Here is a 19,074-nt window from a genome sequence, read left to right as displayed (position 1 = left end):
TGGGAGGAAACCGGAGTGCCCGGAGAAAACCCACGCGGAGAACATGCAAACTCCACCAGGGAGGGGCGGAGGTGGAATCAAACACGCACCCTCCTAACTGTGAGGCGTACGTGCTACCCATCGCACCACCGAGCCGCCCAGGAGGAAGAAATGTTTGGAGAAAATAAATGTTTGTTCCTCATTGCCATCCTTTCTTGGAGAAGGCAAATAAAGATGACACCACATCAATAATGTGTGACGAATACTTCATTTAAATCTACTTACAATGACGAATGGCTGCAACATCAAATCGATAAAATTGATAAAAAATAATAATAATTAAAACTGTTGCCAACAAATGTTATGATGGACTCTGTGAGGAACTCTTCACTCTTTGCCAAACTGAACTTGGATGTTCAGAGAGGGCAGAGTTATACCCCCGCTCTATGGTGCAGCAATTTGCCATAAAATGATTGAATGATGAAACAGATATGTAAAAAAAATATTTGTTGAAATTGAATTAAAATGGCATCACATTCTACAGCATAACGGAGCCCCACTGGCGATAGTTTATTTTCAACTGAATCATACTGTTTGCAAAATAAATCCAAGAGGCGAAAGAAATCTATACTTTTAGAAATTAATGTTTTTTAATCTTGTATTTCTCATGTCACAAAAAGACACTTATACCTTATTACCCTATCTTGCTCTTACTATTCTAGCCACCTTTAGCCGTTGGTCTAAATTTTATATAATATCATTTTTTAGGACTGCCCAAGTTTCATAAAGGATGAACCTTGTTAATTATAGGCCAGATTAATTAAGACTCGTTCTTTACCCTCTAAGGCTCTCTGAATCCTCTGGATTAGCTTTGGGGACGAGCAGAAAGGATATTAAATGAACATCCAAAGTGAAACGTAACGCTTTGACTTCTGAATTTAATGACGTCACATGGAACACATGCTTTACACAAACTCTCATTAGACACATGTGAAAAAAGGTGTGAGCGCTTGGGCCCGACAGGGCTAATTATCGGGTTCTAATTGCTGATGTGAGTCATGGGTTCCTGCAGCAACCATCTTACAATATCACACATTCAAATGTGGCAAGGGGAAAAAAATGAAGTTGCACAATGATAAGAGGATGTTTGGCATAAGCATGGGCGTTAAATCTTTGGTGTTTTTGATATGACGACACAGCAATGGTGTGATCACCTCAGGTGACTTTATTTTCCATTATGACGAAGAAGAAAGTGTAGTTGAAAAATACATAAGATGAGTCACGGATTCAGTTTTAAAAATAAGCCCTAAGGTTTTATGCTATCAAATTTTAATAGGTCAATTTATCAGCTAAAATTTCAATATTTCCAAATATGATAATAGCCAGACAGTGGTTCTTAACCTGGGTTCAATCAACCCTAGGGGTTCGGTGAATTGGTCTCGGGTTCGACAGAGCCTTCACTGAGGAGGTCCGAGCAAACCTGATTTATCGTGTGAAAAAATAAAATAAAGGCAACGGCAGAAGTCACACTGATTTGCCAGTATGTAATTTGTTGTGACTTCATGCATTGTGTTGGTTTTGTTCTTTGAACAAGGTGATGTTCATGCACGGCTCATTTTGTGCACTAGTAAGTGTCCAGTGTCCCCAACTTTAATTAATATTACCTCAACATACATAATGCAGTGTTGCAATATATATATATATATATATATATATATATATATATATATATATATATATATACACACATACACATACACACACAAGCACAAGCACAATAGCATATTCACGCTAGCAAAAGCCACGATCAAGAACAACAGTGTTAAAAATTAAGGTGAAAGGCCACCAAGCTACATCTGTCACATTACTTTCCATTACTTAATTATATATTTTGGTCAATCTGTTCTTCCTGATGGGAGATGAGATGCCGTACATGAAACAACATCTGTAGAGTTATGTCACAGAGCTTCAACATCTGTTGAGATTTTACAGCCTGTCAATCATTGGCCATAATTTCCTATGCCTTTGTTATCATACTAAAAAAGTAATGTCGTGCTTAGCGTTTATATTTGGGCTGCAGTTTCGTTTTACACAATTTTGCTGAGAGAGATTTACGCACAAAGGCTGACACTACATAGAGACACGCCGTGTGGCTTTTGTTCCCTTATATTGTCATTCAAGGTGAACATGGTGATTGCTCGCTGAACTGACACAATCCACAATGGATTGTGATCACCTAACATATCAGATATGTCTGCTGAAAGTATCAAACTACCTAACAGTGAGACTGCAACAACAAAGCCAAAGAGTAAAAATGGGTCTTTAAAGAAGGTTTTTAAATTCTTAACAATATACTGGATGACGCAAGTAATATAGTCGTAAAACATTTATCTACGATGCCATGCTTTTAAAAATCACACAAACCTATTTCTATAAGAGGGTATCAATATTTTTCAGTGGCCTTACCTGTTTGTTGTACTTGGATTGACTGGTCTTGTAGCTGTAATCAGAGTATTGGTCTGACCCAGTAGAGTTGTCATCTCCTCCGGTCCCTACAAAGGTATTGGTAGCCGGAAGGTCCTGGACTGCTTGATGTTTTTGCGAGCCTGAGGGAGATTGTGCTTGCAGCTGAATGGAGGGCAACGGGGAGTTGGAGCGGTAGTGCCGACCTATATCAGGGCTTTCTGGTGAGTAAGTCAGGGGCAGATGTATCCTTGGGCTATCATTGACTGCATCAAGGTTGAACTTGAGGCTTTTTTGGAGGCTGACCTCCTCTTCTTCCCCAAGTGGTTTGGGAGATTTTTGAGGTTTTCCTCTTCTACCTCGCTTCCCTTTGGCATGTTTTGGCGCCTGTTTGGGTGCATATAAGTCCTTTGTTTCTTTCTTGCCGGGTTGATATCCACTCTTTGTTTCTCTTTGAATGCGGTGTCGTATAAAAACTACCACCAAGATGAGCATAACAACGCCTGCTATTCCAGCGAGGCTTCCGAACAAAATGTTGCTCCGTTGTGCAGCAAAGCCGTTGTCAGGATCACCGGCAATATCCCGGTCTAGCGGGGTGTAAAGACTGTGTCCAACCAGAGAGTCAATGAAACTGACATTTGAAATGGTTTCATTGACGTAGATATGGACCAAGGCAGTGGCATGACGTGCTGGCTTCCCTCTATCACTCACTTTAACCACCAGGCGATGTAGTCCACCATATTTTGGGGCCATTTCCTTTGCTAGGGTAATCTCTCCACTGGATTGAGAGATGCGAAATAACTGGTAAGGGTTACCACCCGCAATGCTGAAAACCATCTCTGCATTGAGCCCACTGTCCAAATCTTCAGCTTCCACCATCTCCACATGGCTATCGGGGGAAGCAAGGGGTGACAAAAGTCTGAAGGAAGAATTGGAGGGCTTTGTAACAACGGGGTCATTGTCGTTTTCATCCAGTACATTGATGGTTACACCCACATAAGAAGACCGAGGTGGTTGTCCTCCATCCATAGCTTTTAGACGGAAAGAGTAGCTGCTCTCCTTTTCTCTATCAAAAGATATGCTTGATAGAATGGTGCCAGTTCCATTTTGAACAATAAATTTTCCTCCATCTGACTCCACAGAGAGGTGAACGTGAGCATTTTCGCCTTTGTCAACATCCATGACTGTTACCATGCCAACTGGGCTGAGGGGAGGCATGTTTTCTAAAACTGAGAAACTATAGCCACTAAGCATGAATTTGGGGTCATTGTCATTGCGGTCGAGGACTTTGATTACAACACTTGCGGTTCCTTTATGGACAGGTGAGCCTTTATCAGCTGCGGTGACCCTAAACTCATAGTGTTCTTTGTGCTCACGATCAAGCGGGTTCCGGGCTCTGACTTCCCCGGTATTTGGATCTATCTCAAAGAGACCCTTGATGGATGTGTCTGCCACAATGTTATAAATAAGATCTGCATTTGTGCCGCTGTCTGCATCTGAAGCGATCACATCCAAAACTTTTTCTCCAGCTTGGTTCTCTTCCGCAAACTCTACCTCAAACAACGTTGGGGAGAATATTGGAGAGTTATCGTTCACATCAGTTACCTGTACTTTCAATGAGTTGGTACCAGAGAGCGCTGGATTTCCAGAATCTACAGCCACTATCTCCACTCGATAATCCTTCACCCTTTCGTAGTCGAGGGGAGTGGTGGTTTGCAGGAAATATTTCCTCTTGCTGTCACTGGATGAGTCACTGATAGAACGAAGCTGGAAGGGCACATCCCCTGCAACCACACACGTGACCACGGCATTCTCTCCCTCATCTTTGTCAGAGACTTGCACCAAAGCAACAGCTGTTCCCACTGGCATGTCTTCTGAAATGTTAGCGATTCCTTCACTGTGCGTCACAAGACCAATTCCACGTATCTCCACAGCTGGTGGATTGTCATTCTGGTCAGTCACCTCAATGGTGACAAAGGTCTTTGAGCTCTTTGGTTGTGGACCCTTATCCCTTGCCACCACGTAGAAGGACAAGCTGTCAATTTCCTCTCGGTCCAGAGGTCCTTTGACATAGATGACACCAGTGGACCGATCAATTCGTAAGAGTTTTGGCACAGGGTCTCCTGCTTGATGAAGTGTGTATTCAATTTCTCCATTGGGGCCCATGTCAGAGTCATTTGCTTTGACCTACAAGAACGACAATAAGAACACACAAAAACAAAGCTATGGTTCGTTTATGTGAATTATTTGCAAGGATGTGCCAATAAACAATGACCATGTTTTCTAACAAAGAAAGAATGAAGACATAATCTGACTACAGTATTGTTATAGCAGAATTTGTGATTTTTTTTTTTACTTTAAAAAAGGCAGGTAAATAAGAAACAGTCTTACCTGCAGCACAGAATGTCCGACTGGACTGTTCTCCAACACTTCTGCCTCATACGTTAATTTTTCAAACTTTGGTGAATTGTCATTGACATCGGTGACGACCACTCGCAGCAAAGCACTGCTGTAGCGCTGCGGGTTTCCTCCATCCACTGCCTTGATGGTGAGGTCATAAGAATCCTTTACCTCACGATCTAAGTTGCCCAGAACAATAAGCTGTGGTAGCTTGCCACCCCTGTCATCGGCCACTTGTAAACCAAAGAGTGTTGCTGCATCTTGTCCCGCTGTCAGGGCATAATCACTCACCCCGTTCCTATCTGAGTCCCTGTCAGTTGCTATAGGTATGGCAAACAGCGCACCCATGATCGTGTTCTCAGGGACGGATATGGTCAGCACCGAAGAAGGGAATTGAGGGGTGTTGTCATTGATATCCTGCACCTCAATGCGTCCTTCAATGAGTCTCGGGCTTTGATTCTGTATCAGATCTGTTACAGATACTTCAAATTCCAGGTAGCAGGGCTTACCCCTAACAAGCGACCGACAGTCTTTCAGCGTCTCTCTATCGATGGGGATCTCAGTGGTGAAAATATCTCCAGTCTTTCCATCAACACGTAGATAAGGGGCACCGACCTCCAGCTTGTATAGATGACCAGAGTCTGGCAGCCCCTGATCTGCAGCCAGACTACCAATAAGAGTGTTGGGAGGCTGTTCCTCCTGGACCCTGTACAGAATGCTGCCTTCAGCAGAGCTGCAGAGCAGCATTACGAGTCCAAACAGCATCACTTGTAAATTTTGATCCATGGGGTCATGAGAAGCTCTTCCTGTAAAACAACAAAGATCATTGCTGTCAATGTTTACTGTCCATTCAATGGAAAGGCATAGCTGTCTTACATATCCAACTCGATCATCAATAGTCACATCTTTCATATATTATACAAAAGAAAACATGTGGTAGGTAGAGATGATATATATATCTAGACATCCTTGCTAACCTTCCATGTTATGACAGAATGTTGTATGTATAAAGTATTTCATTTTGAGTGTGGCCCATGACAATTTCAACTCAGTGGAGGTGTGAGAGCTTCCTCTTTTACAGATTACACCCCACCGTATTAGTACGTCTTGGCCCGTAGTACAATTCAAATGTCTTTCCATGCACCAGTGCTACAGATAAACTCAAACACTGGAATAATTTTGTTTGAATTCTAACCATTCAAAATTAATAGTAATTACGGAATGTTATTTGCCGGTCTTTGATCCATTTCCCTCCCAGCATTCTTCTTTCCTACACAATAATTGCAATCATTTTCGTGTGAGTGGATTATTTGTAAAATTTAAATAAGAGCACATAGTGAGGTTAAGAGTCGAACTTCAGTGCTGAAAGAAAACTTTGCCACATTTGGATGTGCATGTGAGCTGTTTAATCACCGGATCATTGCACTTGATTTTACCTCATTTCAGTTGAGCACTCTGTGTTAGTGATGCATTAGTCCTTTAAATGATTGTGTGGGGGAAATAATCGACCTGCCTACGATAAGCACAGCTTCTTTGTCAATGATTTGTCTAAGCTGTAACACTGCTGCCCCCCCCCCCCATTCATCAACCACACAATACAATAAATTATTAATCAGGCAATGAAAATAAAATGCATTTCTGTTAATATGACAGCAATACGGGACCAAAGGCATTTCATTAAATTGTGCTGGCATTTCATTGCATTGTGCTAAGTAAACGGCACCTCTTGTCAAATTGACTCCCTTTTTTTTAGAGAAATATTTGTGTAGCTGAAAAGCAAAACACAAACATACAAAATCGACCAAGAAATCCAATTCCCTTTGAAAACATAAAATTGCAGGTATTGATGTGCTAAACGCTTCCCTATCGATATGTCCCGTTTTACTTTTTAGAGGGAGAGCTCTTGTCAATACACAGGTACCATAAAAAGGGAGTGTGGTTTCTAAGTGTGTTTATATGCTAGAAAGGGGATGAGATAAGGAACGGCTATAATCAATAAGGAAAAAAAACGATCATTTACAAAATACCACGATACACCTATTGTATAGTGTGTAAATAGAATAATAAAAGAAAATAAGACAAAAACATGTAAGTTGTGACAAATTGATGATTTTTGTTTTTTGTTTCTCGTTTTATTAAACTGTGGCTATATGGTTCTTTATAAACCCATAATTATTGTATCTTAAACACTTTGCTGTAAGATTGTGTCTTCCTATGGTTTTCACTATAGTGTGACGTAATCATGCCCGTTTTTGTTCCATCTATTTACGTAACTAATAGGCGTGCCTTGATGGTGACATGATTGTTATGGTTGATGACACTCGTGACTTAATATCTTCCAGTTGGCCTCTTGCCTGTCTTCCAGATGGCACCATGCCTTGCAGTCAGAGCAAATTGAGCTTATTTTTTCCCCTTTGTTTACAGTTGAATTCAACATCATGTTATTTGTGTAGTATGTTCTGTGTTAACTTTGGAAAACATTCCTCGTTTATCTCTCGACTCGTTTTCTGAAAGGATCAAAATCCTATTTGCCCCCATCCTAAGAGTTGAGGTAGATTTGAGAAAATAATTGGGAGATGTGGACTTTGTTTCAGTAAAATGATGACACCTAATGCAAAATGGTAACATTAAAACTGCAACAACTGCAAAGACTGCAATTTCCTGCAACTCAGCACTTTATTCTCCCTAAAAATGTGATTATCATCTGCCGACCCAGATGGTATAGTCGACCTGAACAGCAACAAGCTGATTCAAGCAAATTATGCTACATAACTCAGCATAAAATATTGTTTTTATTGTTTGTAGCGGTTCAGAGACTTACATAAGGCTGTGGATAATCACAATTTTTATATATTGTACAGTGGAGCCTCGGTTTTCGATCACAATCTGTTCCAGAAGGCTGTTTGAGAAGTAAATCGTTCGAATTCCGAATCATGTTTTCTCATTACAAATAATGGGGGGAAATCCGAAGCAAAGAAATCTCGAATTTTTGTTCGAATACCGATTTGTTCGAGAACCGGGACGTTCGAAAACCGAGGCTCCACTGTATTTCATTAATCACGATTGACTTCAGTCGAACATAATTTGAATATTTAATATATGTACCGGAATATGCAACTTACTTTTACCACAAGAAATGAAATGTGACTGCATATATTAACCATCAAGTGTTGATATATTGACATTTGAAAATGGGTACCCTTGTTCAAATTGGCACAGTTTCTTGTAACTGTTTGTCTTCTCTTGAGAAAAAGCTACTAAGCAATAAATAAAAGCAACAACACATCCCAAGACAGATTAACATTCATCATACTGTATAATCTCAAGGTGTGATCATGCAATAGTCCAGGCGATTCCTTTTAAAAAGAGAAAAAATATGGGGAAGCATGCTGGTGGACCTTTAAAGGCTATCTATAACTGCCAAATCGGTTTGCTAGGTCCTTTATCTTCTGCAAAGATGTTTAGCTTTGAAGAAAAGAGTGCGGTCAAGGCTAAAAAAAATAAAAACCAAACTGGGGTTTAGGATCCTGAGGAAAGAAAAGAAGAGGCTTGCCACGCAGAAAGAACATACCTGGCTAAAAGCCATCTTATTAAGACTATCAGGGTGGCAAGCCTAAAGAGAAAATGAGGTCCCGTCGCATGATTCATGCGCAGCCCAGCAGTCGCTCTGCTGACCTAACAAGTCCCTGGAGAGGGTCACCCAAATACAACTAGTCACTGATCAATTGATAAGGATCACTCAAAGTAGAAGGAATATGTTTTCTCACTCCCCACCTATGTGAAATCTACATTAGATGCAAAAAATTAAACACTCATTTCACCTAAACAAAATATGCATGACATCATATGATTTGTTTGCAATAACATCAGAACTTATATATTTTGAGCAATCGCTGTAGCACACAGCATCTTATGTTTTACATTGTGTATAGGAAGAATATAACACCGGTCCTTTCATAAAATATTGCCTCGATATAATTACAAACAAAGTCATTTGATTTCATTTTTCATATTTATCCAAATTATTCTTCACTGATTGGAATGACGGTCAGTCCATGAAGAGGTCTTTGTCGAGTTACCAAGATGGTTCCTTGTAGAAAATGCTTAACGGAAGATTCTTTCCTTTCCTCTTACTTCTGCTGCTTGCAATGTCATTTTGAATGACAGTGAACTCCTCCAATTGCTTTTAGCGTCTGACCGCAAGCCTCCATTTAGGCTGCGCTCCCTCAAGGCTTCATTGCCTTCAGTTCCGTGACTAAAAGCCAAAGCTTCTTACCGAAAAACATCAGTTTATCTGCAAGGTGATTGATTCTCACCTGGAGCCCTGACATAGTGCGCGACCTTTGTGACACCAAGGTTCAAGAGCAAATTTCAACTTCTACAAGTCTATTATCAACTTTTAACTATATATCAGACTCTGCACAGGCTGAGTCCCTAGAGATGTGCACTTTCAAGCCTTATTGTGCAGACAGTGCTGACCTTGTGCTAACAAGGTCCTCTAAAAAGGATGTAACAGCCAAGTTTGTAAACAGTACAAACCCTGCATGAATTGGGGATCTGGAACACTTTGGGACCTACGGCCAAAATTATACTATATTTAACCTCTACTTATGTACAATATATTTACAAATGTCACTTAGTCAAATTTACATTTTGCATCAGTGTCTGCCCAATCATATATTGCTGTTTGTTTGAATTGTTAAAACAATCCAAATCGTTATGTCCATTCCGTAGTTCCATTTGCCTTCACATATTATTCTGATAACTACCGTAATTTTCGGACTATAAGTCGCTCCGGAGTATAAGTCGCACCAGCCATAAAATTTGGGGCATATTTATTTGTCAAAATCCAACACCAAGAACAGACATGAACGAGCAACAACAGGCTAAAAGATAGGTATGCTAACGTGACATAAACACAAACGAAGAGCTGAGAATGGGCCTGACGTAACATTCCGAGTTATTCTAATAACTATTACATAAATAACACGTTTATAAAATTATAAATAAAAATTTATAAAATTTTGAAAATTTGTGAAAAAAAATCACATATAAGTCACTCCTCAGAATAAGTCGCCCTCCCACCCAAACTAAGAAAAAAAAACGCGACTTATAGTCCGAAAATTACGGTAATTAAATGTGTAGCTCCTTTTGTTTAAGAGCATAACAGAGGTACTAAAAAGAAAGTCTAAGATAATTATGCTGCAGCCCCTGTGCACCTGTCCTGGTTACCATAGAGACAGATGATCTATGACTGTGGACTGAGTCAACGCAGTGACTGACTGGCTGACATTTGCTGTGCTACAGGTACAGACAAAATGACTCAAGCGGAAAATCAAGCAAGACATGATGGTGAATTAACAATAAGCCGTTGCAAACGGCTGGACTAGCATTGGAAAATATAAATTCATCATTTTGTACTTTGTTGTTGCTTTAAAGCAGCCACACTACAGTATGGTGAGTTCTGTGCAGATCTGGAAAGGTTCAATTGTTCCAATCTCACATGTTTCTCGTGGGGGGTCCTCTCCTCCCAGGTTGGAGGACATAATGATAATGGACGATTTTATGATTTTCTCAAATAGGGTCATTTTCTACATTGGCTGCCTTTTTAAAAAATCCATTACCCTCCCCCATGCATAGTTTATAATGCCTGGCATCACATTGAGTGACCTCAAATGGTTGATCTTTGCAAAGAATTGATTCCAAATATTTTTTTAGAGACAGTGCACATTGTGTCACTCAGTATTTCAGCTAGCTATTTATGTAGGCTACTTAATGTAATGCCATATCTAAAACATGTCAAATGCAGCCAAGAGCACTGCTAGTCGACACACAAACTTTTTTTTTTTCCTTTTTTTTCCCCTCATTTGTGTGCAAGACAAATTCTTAATTAATTATTATCTCAAGCAGTTGCAGTAGCACATCAAATTAAGCCAAAGGACTTTTCCCCATCATCAAAGCTCGGCCAAATCTCATCTCTCAACATGCCCACCGCCTTGAGCTCTTCACAGATGAGATCACCACATTGAGAGGGCTCATGTTACAGGCAGTTTGTGAGATATGAGCTAGAACGCTTTACAACCCTGTTGTGTTTGTGGACTGTTTTGACGGCCTTGTAGTGTGTACACTATGTGTCTAGCAGACTATTAAAATGAGCCTAGTGTTCTGTGGAGTGGGGAGAAACAACACCCAAGACTCTCACTTGAAGCGCGAGGGGGGGGAGATTTCCCATGTGGACGCGCACACTTGCTCTCTTCTTCGAATGGACGCACAGCCATTTACAGCCTGATCATTTGTTATTTTGCGCACAAATTTTACTCCCGAGGAAACCCACCTAACTAATACACGCAATTAGTGTGAAATGTGTTGCTTAAAAGCAAAGACAGCAGAGAAATGTTTCAAATGAATCGGATTTTCTGCTTCATAGAATAATAATGCTATTATAGAGTGCAATTACGCATAGCGTTCGGTGCAATTGACTTGTACATTTGAAGCTGCAACTGCAACGGTATGCGCGCATGCATTCCTGCAAGAGCTCGGGTAGCTCGGGTCTTTTTTCTTTTTTTTTCTAACTCGCAATGTATCTATATCAATCATACACATTCAGACGAGACTGATGCGTTTGGTGCGCCACGGCGGGCAACTTGTTACTGGACCATGGAGATGGAAAAAAAAATGTTCCCAAAACGCTACAGCGCATGACAACAAAAAGAAACGCAAAAAAAAAACAGTTATCTTTTTATTTTTTTTAGTGTACAGTACCTGAACGAGCTTGGTCACAATCCGTCCAAAAGCGGGTATGTCCACCAACCAATATTTTGAGGAGGAAAATAACTTCAGGTGTCACTCAATCCGGTTATAACTTTCCCGCATTAAAATTCAGAAGCGTGCAACCTCGTCTGCCCTCCCGACAGTAGTCAAGGGATATTGATTTTTCTTCCCCCTCGGCAGAAATATAAGTTTGCGGCTTGCTCTAAATTATTTGACGATTATACTGGCAAACAAGCGGCCTCGTTCCATTGGGGACTGCGTTCTTCTTGGCCATCTTCAGTCCTCAGACAAAATGCACTGGCTGGCGCATCCCTTTCGGTCCAAGTTTGTCCACGAGAAAGTAGCTGCGGGAGCGCACTCTAAAGACGCACCAAGAGGTTAAATAAGATCAACGCGAATGTCACTCGCACGGAAGGACAGCTTAAAAAATTGAAAAATACATAAAAGAGCCCATCTGAAGCAGTTCCAGAGAGCAAGTGGTGGTGAGATGCTGTGGCTGACTTGCTCCCTTCGCTGCCTCTCTCCTCTCATCAGAAGGTGGGAGGAGGAGGTGGGGCTCCCATCAGCTGCATAACGCAGCAACTTCACACTCAACATCACGTTCTGCAAGCGGCTGCCTACCACGAAATTGTTTGATTCCTTCACTTTAACGAGATCCCATCAAACTGGGTCACCTGAAATGGTCAAACGTGCTTCATTTAAATCAGCATACTAATTCACTTGGATGTGCCTCTTGCACACCATTCAATTCCCGCATGCAAGTGTCCTAGGTATGATGGAAATGATGATGTCACTTGTTTGGATGTGAAATAACAACAGGTATCGTGCGCGGACAGTTTACTTGTTGATATGCATTCCATGTTGAACGTGAGAGGACCGAAAAAGGAAGCCATTGGCACAAGCTACTCCTTATTCATTTGGCGCCACCCTCAGGCGGTTATTATAACGAGGCCATCCACTGAAAATTATTTCAGAATATAATGGGAACCAATTTAGGAGCTTTGGCAAAATTTAAAGTTTAACAATCTTCAAAATAAATTGACAGTTTAAGTGTTATTACTTTAACATATCATTTATTCATGGGCTGTGTTATCATTAGATCCCTATGCAAGTTTTTTTCCCAACGTTACTGACTACCGATAGGTCTTTGAATCTCATCTCGACTTGTGTCATATTACATTTACTGTCGTTAAAGCACACACAGTTATTTGTTTTCTCCCCATTTGTGGTTATTGAGTTTTCTCGTGCCGTGTTGGGGAGTATAGATCAGGGACTATCGGTATTATTTGTGGACTCGTGAAGCCCTTTTGAGACTCTTTTGTGATAAGAGCAATACAAATAAACTTAAGTTCGACACGGAGCAAAATGGCATCAGTATAAAAACTTGTGCTCAAGGCTAGAAACCAGCATGTCTCTACGTGAAAGCCAACCCACACCACATTACTCTCTCCTCCTTTCTTCCAAAACACTAATGGCAATGATCATAAATGCTTCGTCATAAGTAATGAACTAGGAGCAAGGAGACAAACAGTGTTTTGCCTCAATGCAGAAGCCTTGAGCGATGTCCTCAGGAGAAAATGACATTTTCTGTCCTACCTGTCCTATTCTGAGTTTATCATAGACTTTCAAATTCATCTCTCATTAGCTGCAAACACACAGCTGTTGGGTTACCTCTCCAGGGCACCCATTAAGGGCTGCCACTCAGGCTTACCATGTCCCTGAGCCAATCATATTAGAGCACCCACCTACGCACTACTACTGCAAAGCTGTTCCTAACCAGCTGTATTAAGAATATGAAAGCATTTGACTCAGGTGATCCTTGGCTTTGTCTCAAACACGAAATGCATATCAGAAAGTATAATGTGTCTCTCTGTCTACCTAGCATTCAGCTATTATTTGTGGTTCGGTGCATCTCTCAGTCAACAACTTTATTTCTCATCAACTCAACAGCCAACAACAATGACATTCAACTGAGACATTTCAGTGAAAAGACGTTAATTATTATTACACCGCTGCTGTGTAAACACTTTTGTGTCATGCAAGTGTTTCCACCGGCATTCATTTAAACAGGTTGTCAAGGCAGCGTTTCCGTGTAATTAAATTTACTTTGAGTACACGCAGAAGTCAGGTGACACTGTTTCAAGAAGAGTGTCTTTACATATTTGTACTTTTCAATTCATGTACATAGACCTATGTATATGTCTATAGGGCTATCTTTTTTTTTTTTTCCCAACCCTTACTATACTCACAACTATCAGATTACTGTATGTCAGATAAACGGTCAAAGCATATGCTGCCAAGTTATTTTTTGTGAAATTCTCCAGTCTAGGTGATTCACATAATTCAATTTGACAAACACCATAGGTCGAATGGCGGTTCCACCCACCCATGAGAGGTTTTTCCTTTTATATGAGTTCAGAGTAACACACGCTATGGCTGTGATCTCTGCTCATTTGCATCTTTCAAACGTCTTATCACACACTGCACCTGGAGCGCATTGCCCCACCTCCACAAACACTCACATCGGGCACATGTAGTATTGCATTTGAGGGCAAATGTAAAAAGAGGGGACAAGTCAACAGAATGTGTATAGAAAAGAAACACGTACACACACAAAAGACTAGTTGTCCACAAACAGGGGATAGATTCACTATGAATGAGAATGTAACATCTGCTGCTGTATGGCTCTCTAATCTTTAAGGATGCTTTCCCAGCACGTCTCGTCTTTGACAGGTGATTGAAAAGACCAGCTATCACATCCCAAGGTTTGCCAAGACATGTCACAACATTTAAACTTATGGGATTTTCCAAATTCATCCAGTGACAAATACCAAAGTTATGTTTTAAATGAGATGCATGCCCACATCAGACCGCTGAACAATAGAAAATAGGAATTCATTGCTTACTAAAAAAAAAAGAAGAAGGGGAGAAATATTTTAAAAAATTGTGCCACCGGGCAGGCCTGCTCAAGAATAGAAAAAAAGAGCAAAATTAGAGGGGAGAAAATAAATATGACCTGAGAATAAGCCCGTGGTGGTGATGAATGGAGTTCAAGTCAAGTAATCCTCTTAGTTACCATCGATGTGCCTTGCACGGTGTCTTCATCATTTTCAGAAGGTTTATCTGTGCAGTCATGCTGGATGTCAGTATTTGTCTTTTAGGTATTGAGGGGGGTGATTTTAACATCGCTTTGAGCTATGCTATAGTTTGCATTTCTGTTTTTAGCTTATTGTTTATATTTGCCACTGGGCTAGGATTATATCCACATGGGCCTGACAGTTAGGCATGCATCAGCAGCAACAATAACATTGCTGATAGTGGAACAGTTGACTTTAAATTCCCCTCCAATTACTGCTAACATTTCACCATCCAAAGTGAATAACAAGACAAATAACATATACAAATATTTCACATGATGGTATTTCATTTTAAATGTATCAAATGCGCACAAGTCATAAATAAATCGGTAGGCAGAATTCATGGTCTTTCAGTTTAAGGCAGAAGATCAATTAATTTAATTATTATTCCTCCTTAAAACTTTTTGGGGTTATTTATCATGCATTGTGTTGAAGCAGTCAGTCGATTACAGGCTGCATTTAATGACATTGCTTTAAAAGACGTCATCCTCTAATGATGTGTGAAATTAAGTTCCATGTGGTGTGATGCCATACATTATCTTGTATAAAAGCAAAATACAACAAATGTGTTGCAAGGGAAAAAAAGGTGTACACTCCGTATATTAATAAAAGCGGCTTTAGTAAGAGGATAACCTCCGGATCAAAGTGCAATGCACGTTTCTTGCTTTATTGTGACTCCAAACAGCTTCTTGAAAAATGTAGAAGGTGATGGAAGCCCAATGTAGTTATCGAGGTAAAGAGTGAAGGCAAAGCATCTGGCCTCCAAATTTTAATTAGATTTAACCACTGGGACTTCTTTCATTTTACAAGCTAGGATACACCTCATCCCAGAGGAATACTTGCTAACGTGAGAAATATCGTATAAATTTTTAATATACGATGGAGTCAGTTTTCTTCATTATGAAGAGGATAACAATTGTCGGAAATATGCAATGATTCAAATGAAAGAATTCAATTTTGACACTTGGGATTTAGGTTGTTTGTTTGATTTGAAGTTTTATATGCACAAATTAGTCCAGTTCATGTGAAGTGCAACTGGCAATGAAGCAGAAAAAAAAATACATTTTACAGCACACTGTGAGGAGAGCTGCTGCTTCACTGCCCTAAAAGGCTTCAGCGTTTTAAGCATCAATCTCTTCCCCAAGCTTGATTTTGTTCAATCAATATTATGCATGACATTGGAAGAATGACCAGCTTTGACCTTGCAAGTCCACGATTGCAATCCCTCTGCCAAATGTTAAAGCAGGGCCTTGAAAATATGCAGCTACAATCGTTTTTCTCAAACTAACTTTTTTTTGAAACAGCTGACTGAATTAAATTTGGTTTGCAACAATATAGACAGTTTTCAAGAGGCTAAGTTGCTGTAAACTTTTAAAATAACCCCCAAAATAAGTTTCCAAATATCATCAGCGAGCTCGCCATTAAAGTCCAACGAACCGCTTTATCTAGTAGAAATAAAGCTTTACGATTACCGTAGTGGACCATCGGCTTTTATGTCATCTATGGCTCCAACGGGTGTGATCAGAGAACAATTCATTCTTGATTAGTGTGATGTCACAGATTGGAATGTTGATGAGAGGGCAGTACGGTGCACAAGCAGCTCTTGATTAACAAGAGGATTGTTTTGACATCATCCATCACAGGAGCAAAAAATAACCAGTTGCACAGATGGGCAATTTAGTCATCAAATGACCCATGCATGTTTTTGAAATGTGGTAAGAAATACTCACAGAAAAAGCATCCAAGCACATGGAGAACATAAACGCCTGAGCCAAGATTTGAGCCCACAACTTTTTACTACAAATCTCTACTCCACTTCTGCATCACATTTGATAAAGAATAATATGATTAATACTGCTCACTCTGGATATGATTAAGGAACAATGGGAATCTATTATGTTTGTTCTGCTGAGGTCCGATGATTGCACTTGTGTGCTTCCCGAAAGCGGGGCTCCATCGAATTTATTTTCCACAGATTGCAAAACTACTCTCCCCTTCGAGGCAAGGTGGAACAGACTTGGCGCTTGATTGTCTGTGCAGGAACAAACATGCTGGCCAATCAACCGTCACACAGCAAAGCTGAAGCCAATTACCTGTCAGAAATCTTGGGTCGGCAGTTCATAACAACGGTCAAAGGCACAATTTTGTTGAAATCACTATGGGAAATACAAAGAGGTAGTTTGGATTTTACACTATGCACCAAATTATTTAATAAACCCATCACATTCATATAGTTGTCTTGAAGGATCTTTTCCATATCCATGGATTCATTAATAATGCTAATGAAAGTTAATTAGAGGAGCTTATGAAAAATGCATTCAAATGAATGATGGGTTTTATTCTTAAATAACAAGCCTCTTGTTCTCGATTGGGTGTCTTATTACATGCTAATTTGCCTCCACTAAAGCTTGTTAATTAGCGTGGATCATTTCAATGTTCGTAGTGTGACCAAAAAAAAAAGACCGTAAGAAATCTCTCCGCATGCTTATGATGTGTGTTGACTTGCCAAGTGTTTCGGTTTGCAATAGAAAAGGTATCATTAAACTCTGAAATGTACGTTTCATACAAATATGTTAAAACCAGAAATTCTTTATAGTACCGTATTTTCGGACTAAAAGTCGCTCCGGACTATAAGTCGCACCAGCCATAAAATGTACAATAAAGTGAAAAAAACCCATAGAAGTCGCACCGAAGTACAAGTCGCACTTTTGGGGCAAATTTATTTGTCAAAATCCAACACCAAGAACAGACATGAACCAGCAACAACAAGCTAAATGATATGGTATGCTGACGTGACATATACACAAACGAGGAGCTGAGAACCGGCCTGACGTAAGATTTAGTTATTCAAATAACTATTACATAAATAACACGTTTATCAAACCATCTGTGTCACTCCAATTCATTCGATCGTCCTTTATGTAAACAATGTATGTGCCGGGCTGCTGACGTCGGACTCGTCGTGAGTTGCATTTCGAATCATTCCATATCCCATATAACGATATGTAAAGTATATATCAAATAACTATCATATAACAACAATATTGTCAAACCATCTGTGTCACTCAAAATCATTAAATCCATCGATCAAATTCCTCGTCCTTTATGTCAACAACGCCGCGTGTGTGCCGCACAGATCTAGTATAACTATATTGTAGCGTTAACAAAGTACCAGGAAAGACGTGGGTTTGGTAAACGGCTCTTTATTTAACAAAACAAGAGTTCAACGATCCAACAACTACTGAACTGTAAGGACAAAAACATATACATGTTGCTACACGAAACAAAATATATCAAATAACTATAACATAAATACGTTTTGCAAACCTTTGTTTCTCCTAATCATTAAATCTTTCAAACGTGGGGCCCTTCGTCATCTTTGTCATCCCTTGATCGAATCCTTTGTCCTTTATGTAAACAACCGCCGTGCCGCTGACGTCACTTGCAGTTCAAATTACAGTAATCCCTTGCTACATCGCGGTTCGTTTATCGCGGTTTCACTACATCACGGATTTTTGAATTTGGAAAATTTGTGAAAAAATTCACATATAAGTCGGTCCTGAGTATAAGTCGCCCACCCAAACTATGAAAAAAAACGTGATTTATAGTCCGAAAAATACGGTATATAAAAAAAAATCGTCACCGTAAATAAGAATTGGCAATGAAAGTAGGGTTGGCGATTCGGTAAATAATGTCTTGCCATGACCAAAAACCTGCCTCCTCACCATATGGAACCTCAATATGTGAGCAGAGCAGGGATGTGCATTAGTAATAGCACTAGGGGATCCAAACACCAGCTACTGGTCAATAGTGTAATCGCCCAAGACTGTAAAACTAGAAGAACCAAAATGTGCACTGCCTGCATGACTACGAGAAATCCTACGACTCAATGCCGTACAGAAGCTTCGGCTTGATGGCCAAGACTGTAAAACTAGAAGCACCAACATGTGCACTGCCTGGATTGACTACAAGGGAGCCTATGACACTCATAGGATTTGGAGTGCTACTTAACAAGATTCGAGCAACCTTCATCAAGAACTCAATGAGGCTGTGGAAGACAACTCTGGAGGCCAACTCAAACCAGGTGAATATAAAAAAAATCATATCTTCCAGGGAGGTCGCCCATTGCTGTTCTGCACTCTACCCACTCAGTCAGACTATAACTAAAAGTAGATTGGGAATATATATTTATAAACATACATGTGCAAATATTTATATGTATGCATATGTATATGTAAACATACATCGACGTACGTACGTAAGTACATATAGGTATATATACCTATATGTATATGTACATACATATATGTACTTTTACGTTTAT

At 40.0% G+C, this 19,074-nt stretch overlaps 1 protein-coding gene across 1 annotated transcript in view; it reads right to left on the bottom strand.

Annotated features, from left to right (window-relative positions):
* Nucleotides 1–16,745, bottom strand: part of pcdh1a (protocadherin 1a) — a 57,857-nt gene extending 41,112 nt beyond the window's left edge. The window contains exons 1-3 of the mRNA XM_085936729.1: nucleotides 16,481–16,745; nucleotides 4,834–5,648; nucleotides 2,446–4,629 (exon numbers count right to left, since the gene is read on the bottom strand). Coding sequence (XP_085792855.1) covers nucleotides 2,446–4,629; nucleotides 4,834–5,628 — 2,979 coding nt within the window. The 5' untranslated portion in view covers nucleotides 5,629–5,648; nucleotides 16,481–16,745. The remainder of the gene's footprint in view (nucleotides 1–2,445; nucleotides 4,630–4,833; nucleotides 5,649–16,480) is intronic.
* Between the last annotated feature and the right edge of the window lie 2,329 nt (nucleotides 16,746–19,074).

The sequence above is a fragment of the Syngnathus leptorhynchus genome, chromosome 17 (genome assembly GCF_054491065.1).
Source record: "Syngnathus leptorhynchus isolate UIUO chromosome 17, UIUO_Slep, whole genome shotgun sequence".
NCBI lineage: Eukaryota > Metazoa > Chordata > Actinopteri > Syngnathiformes > Syngnathidae > Syngnathus > Syngnathus leptorhynchus.
The sequence above is the reverse complement of the archived record's forward strand: the minus strand, read 5'-3'. Positions and strand labels throughout refer to the sequence as shown.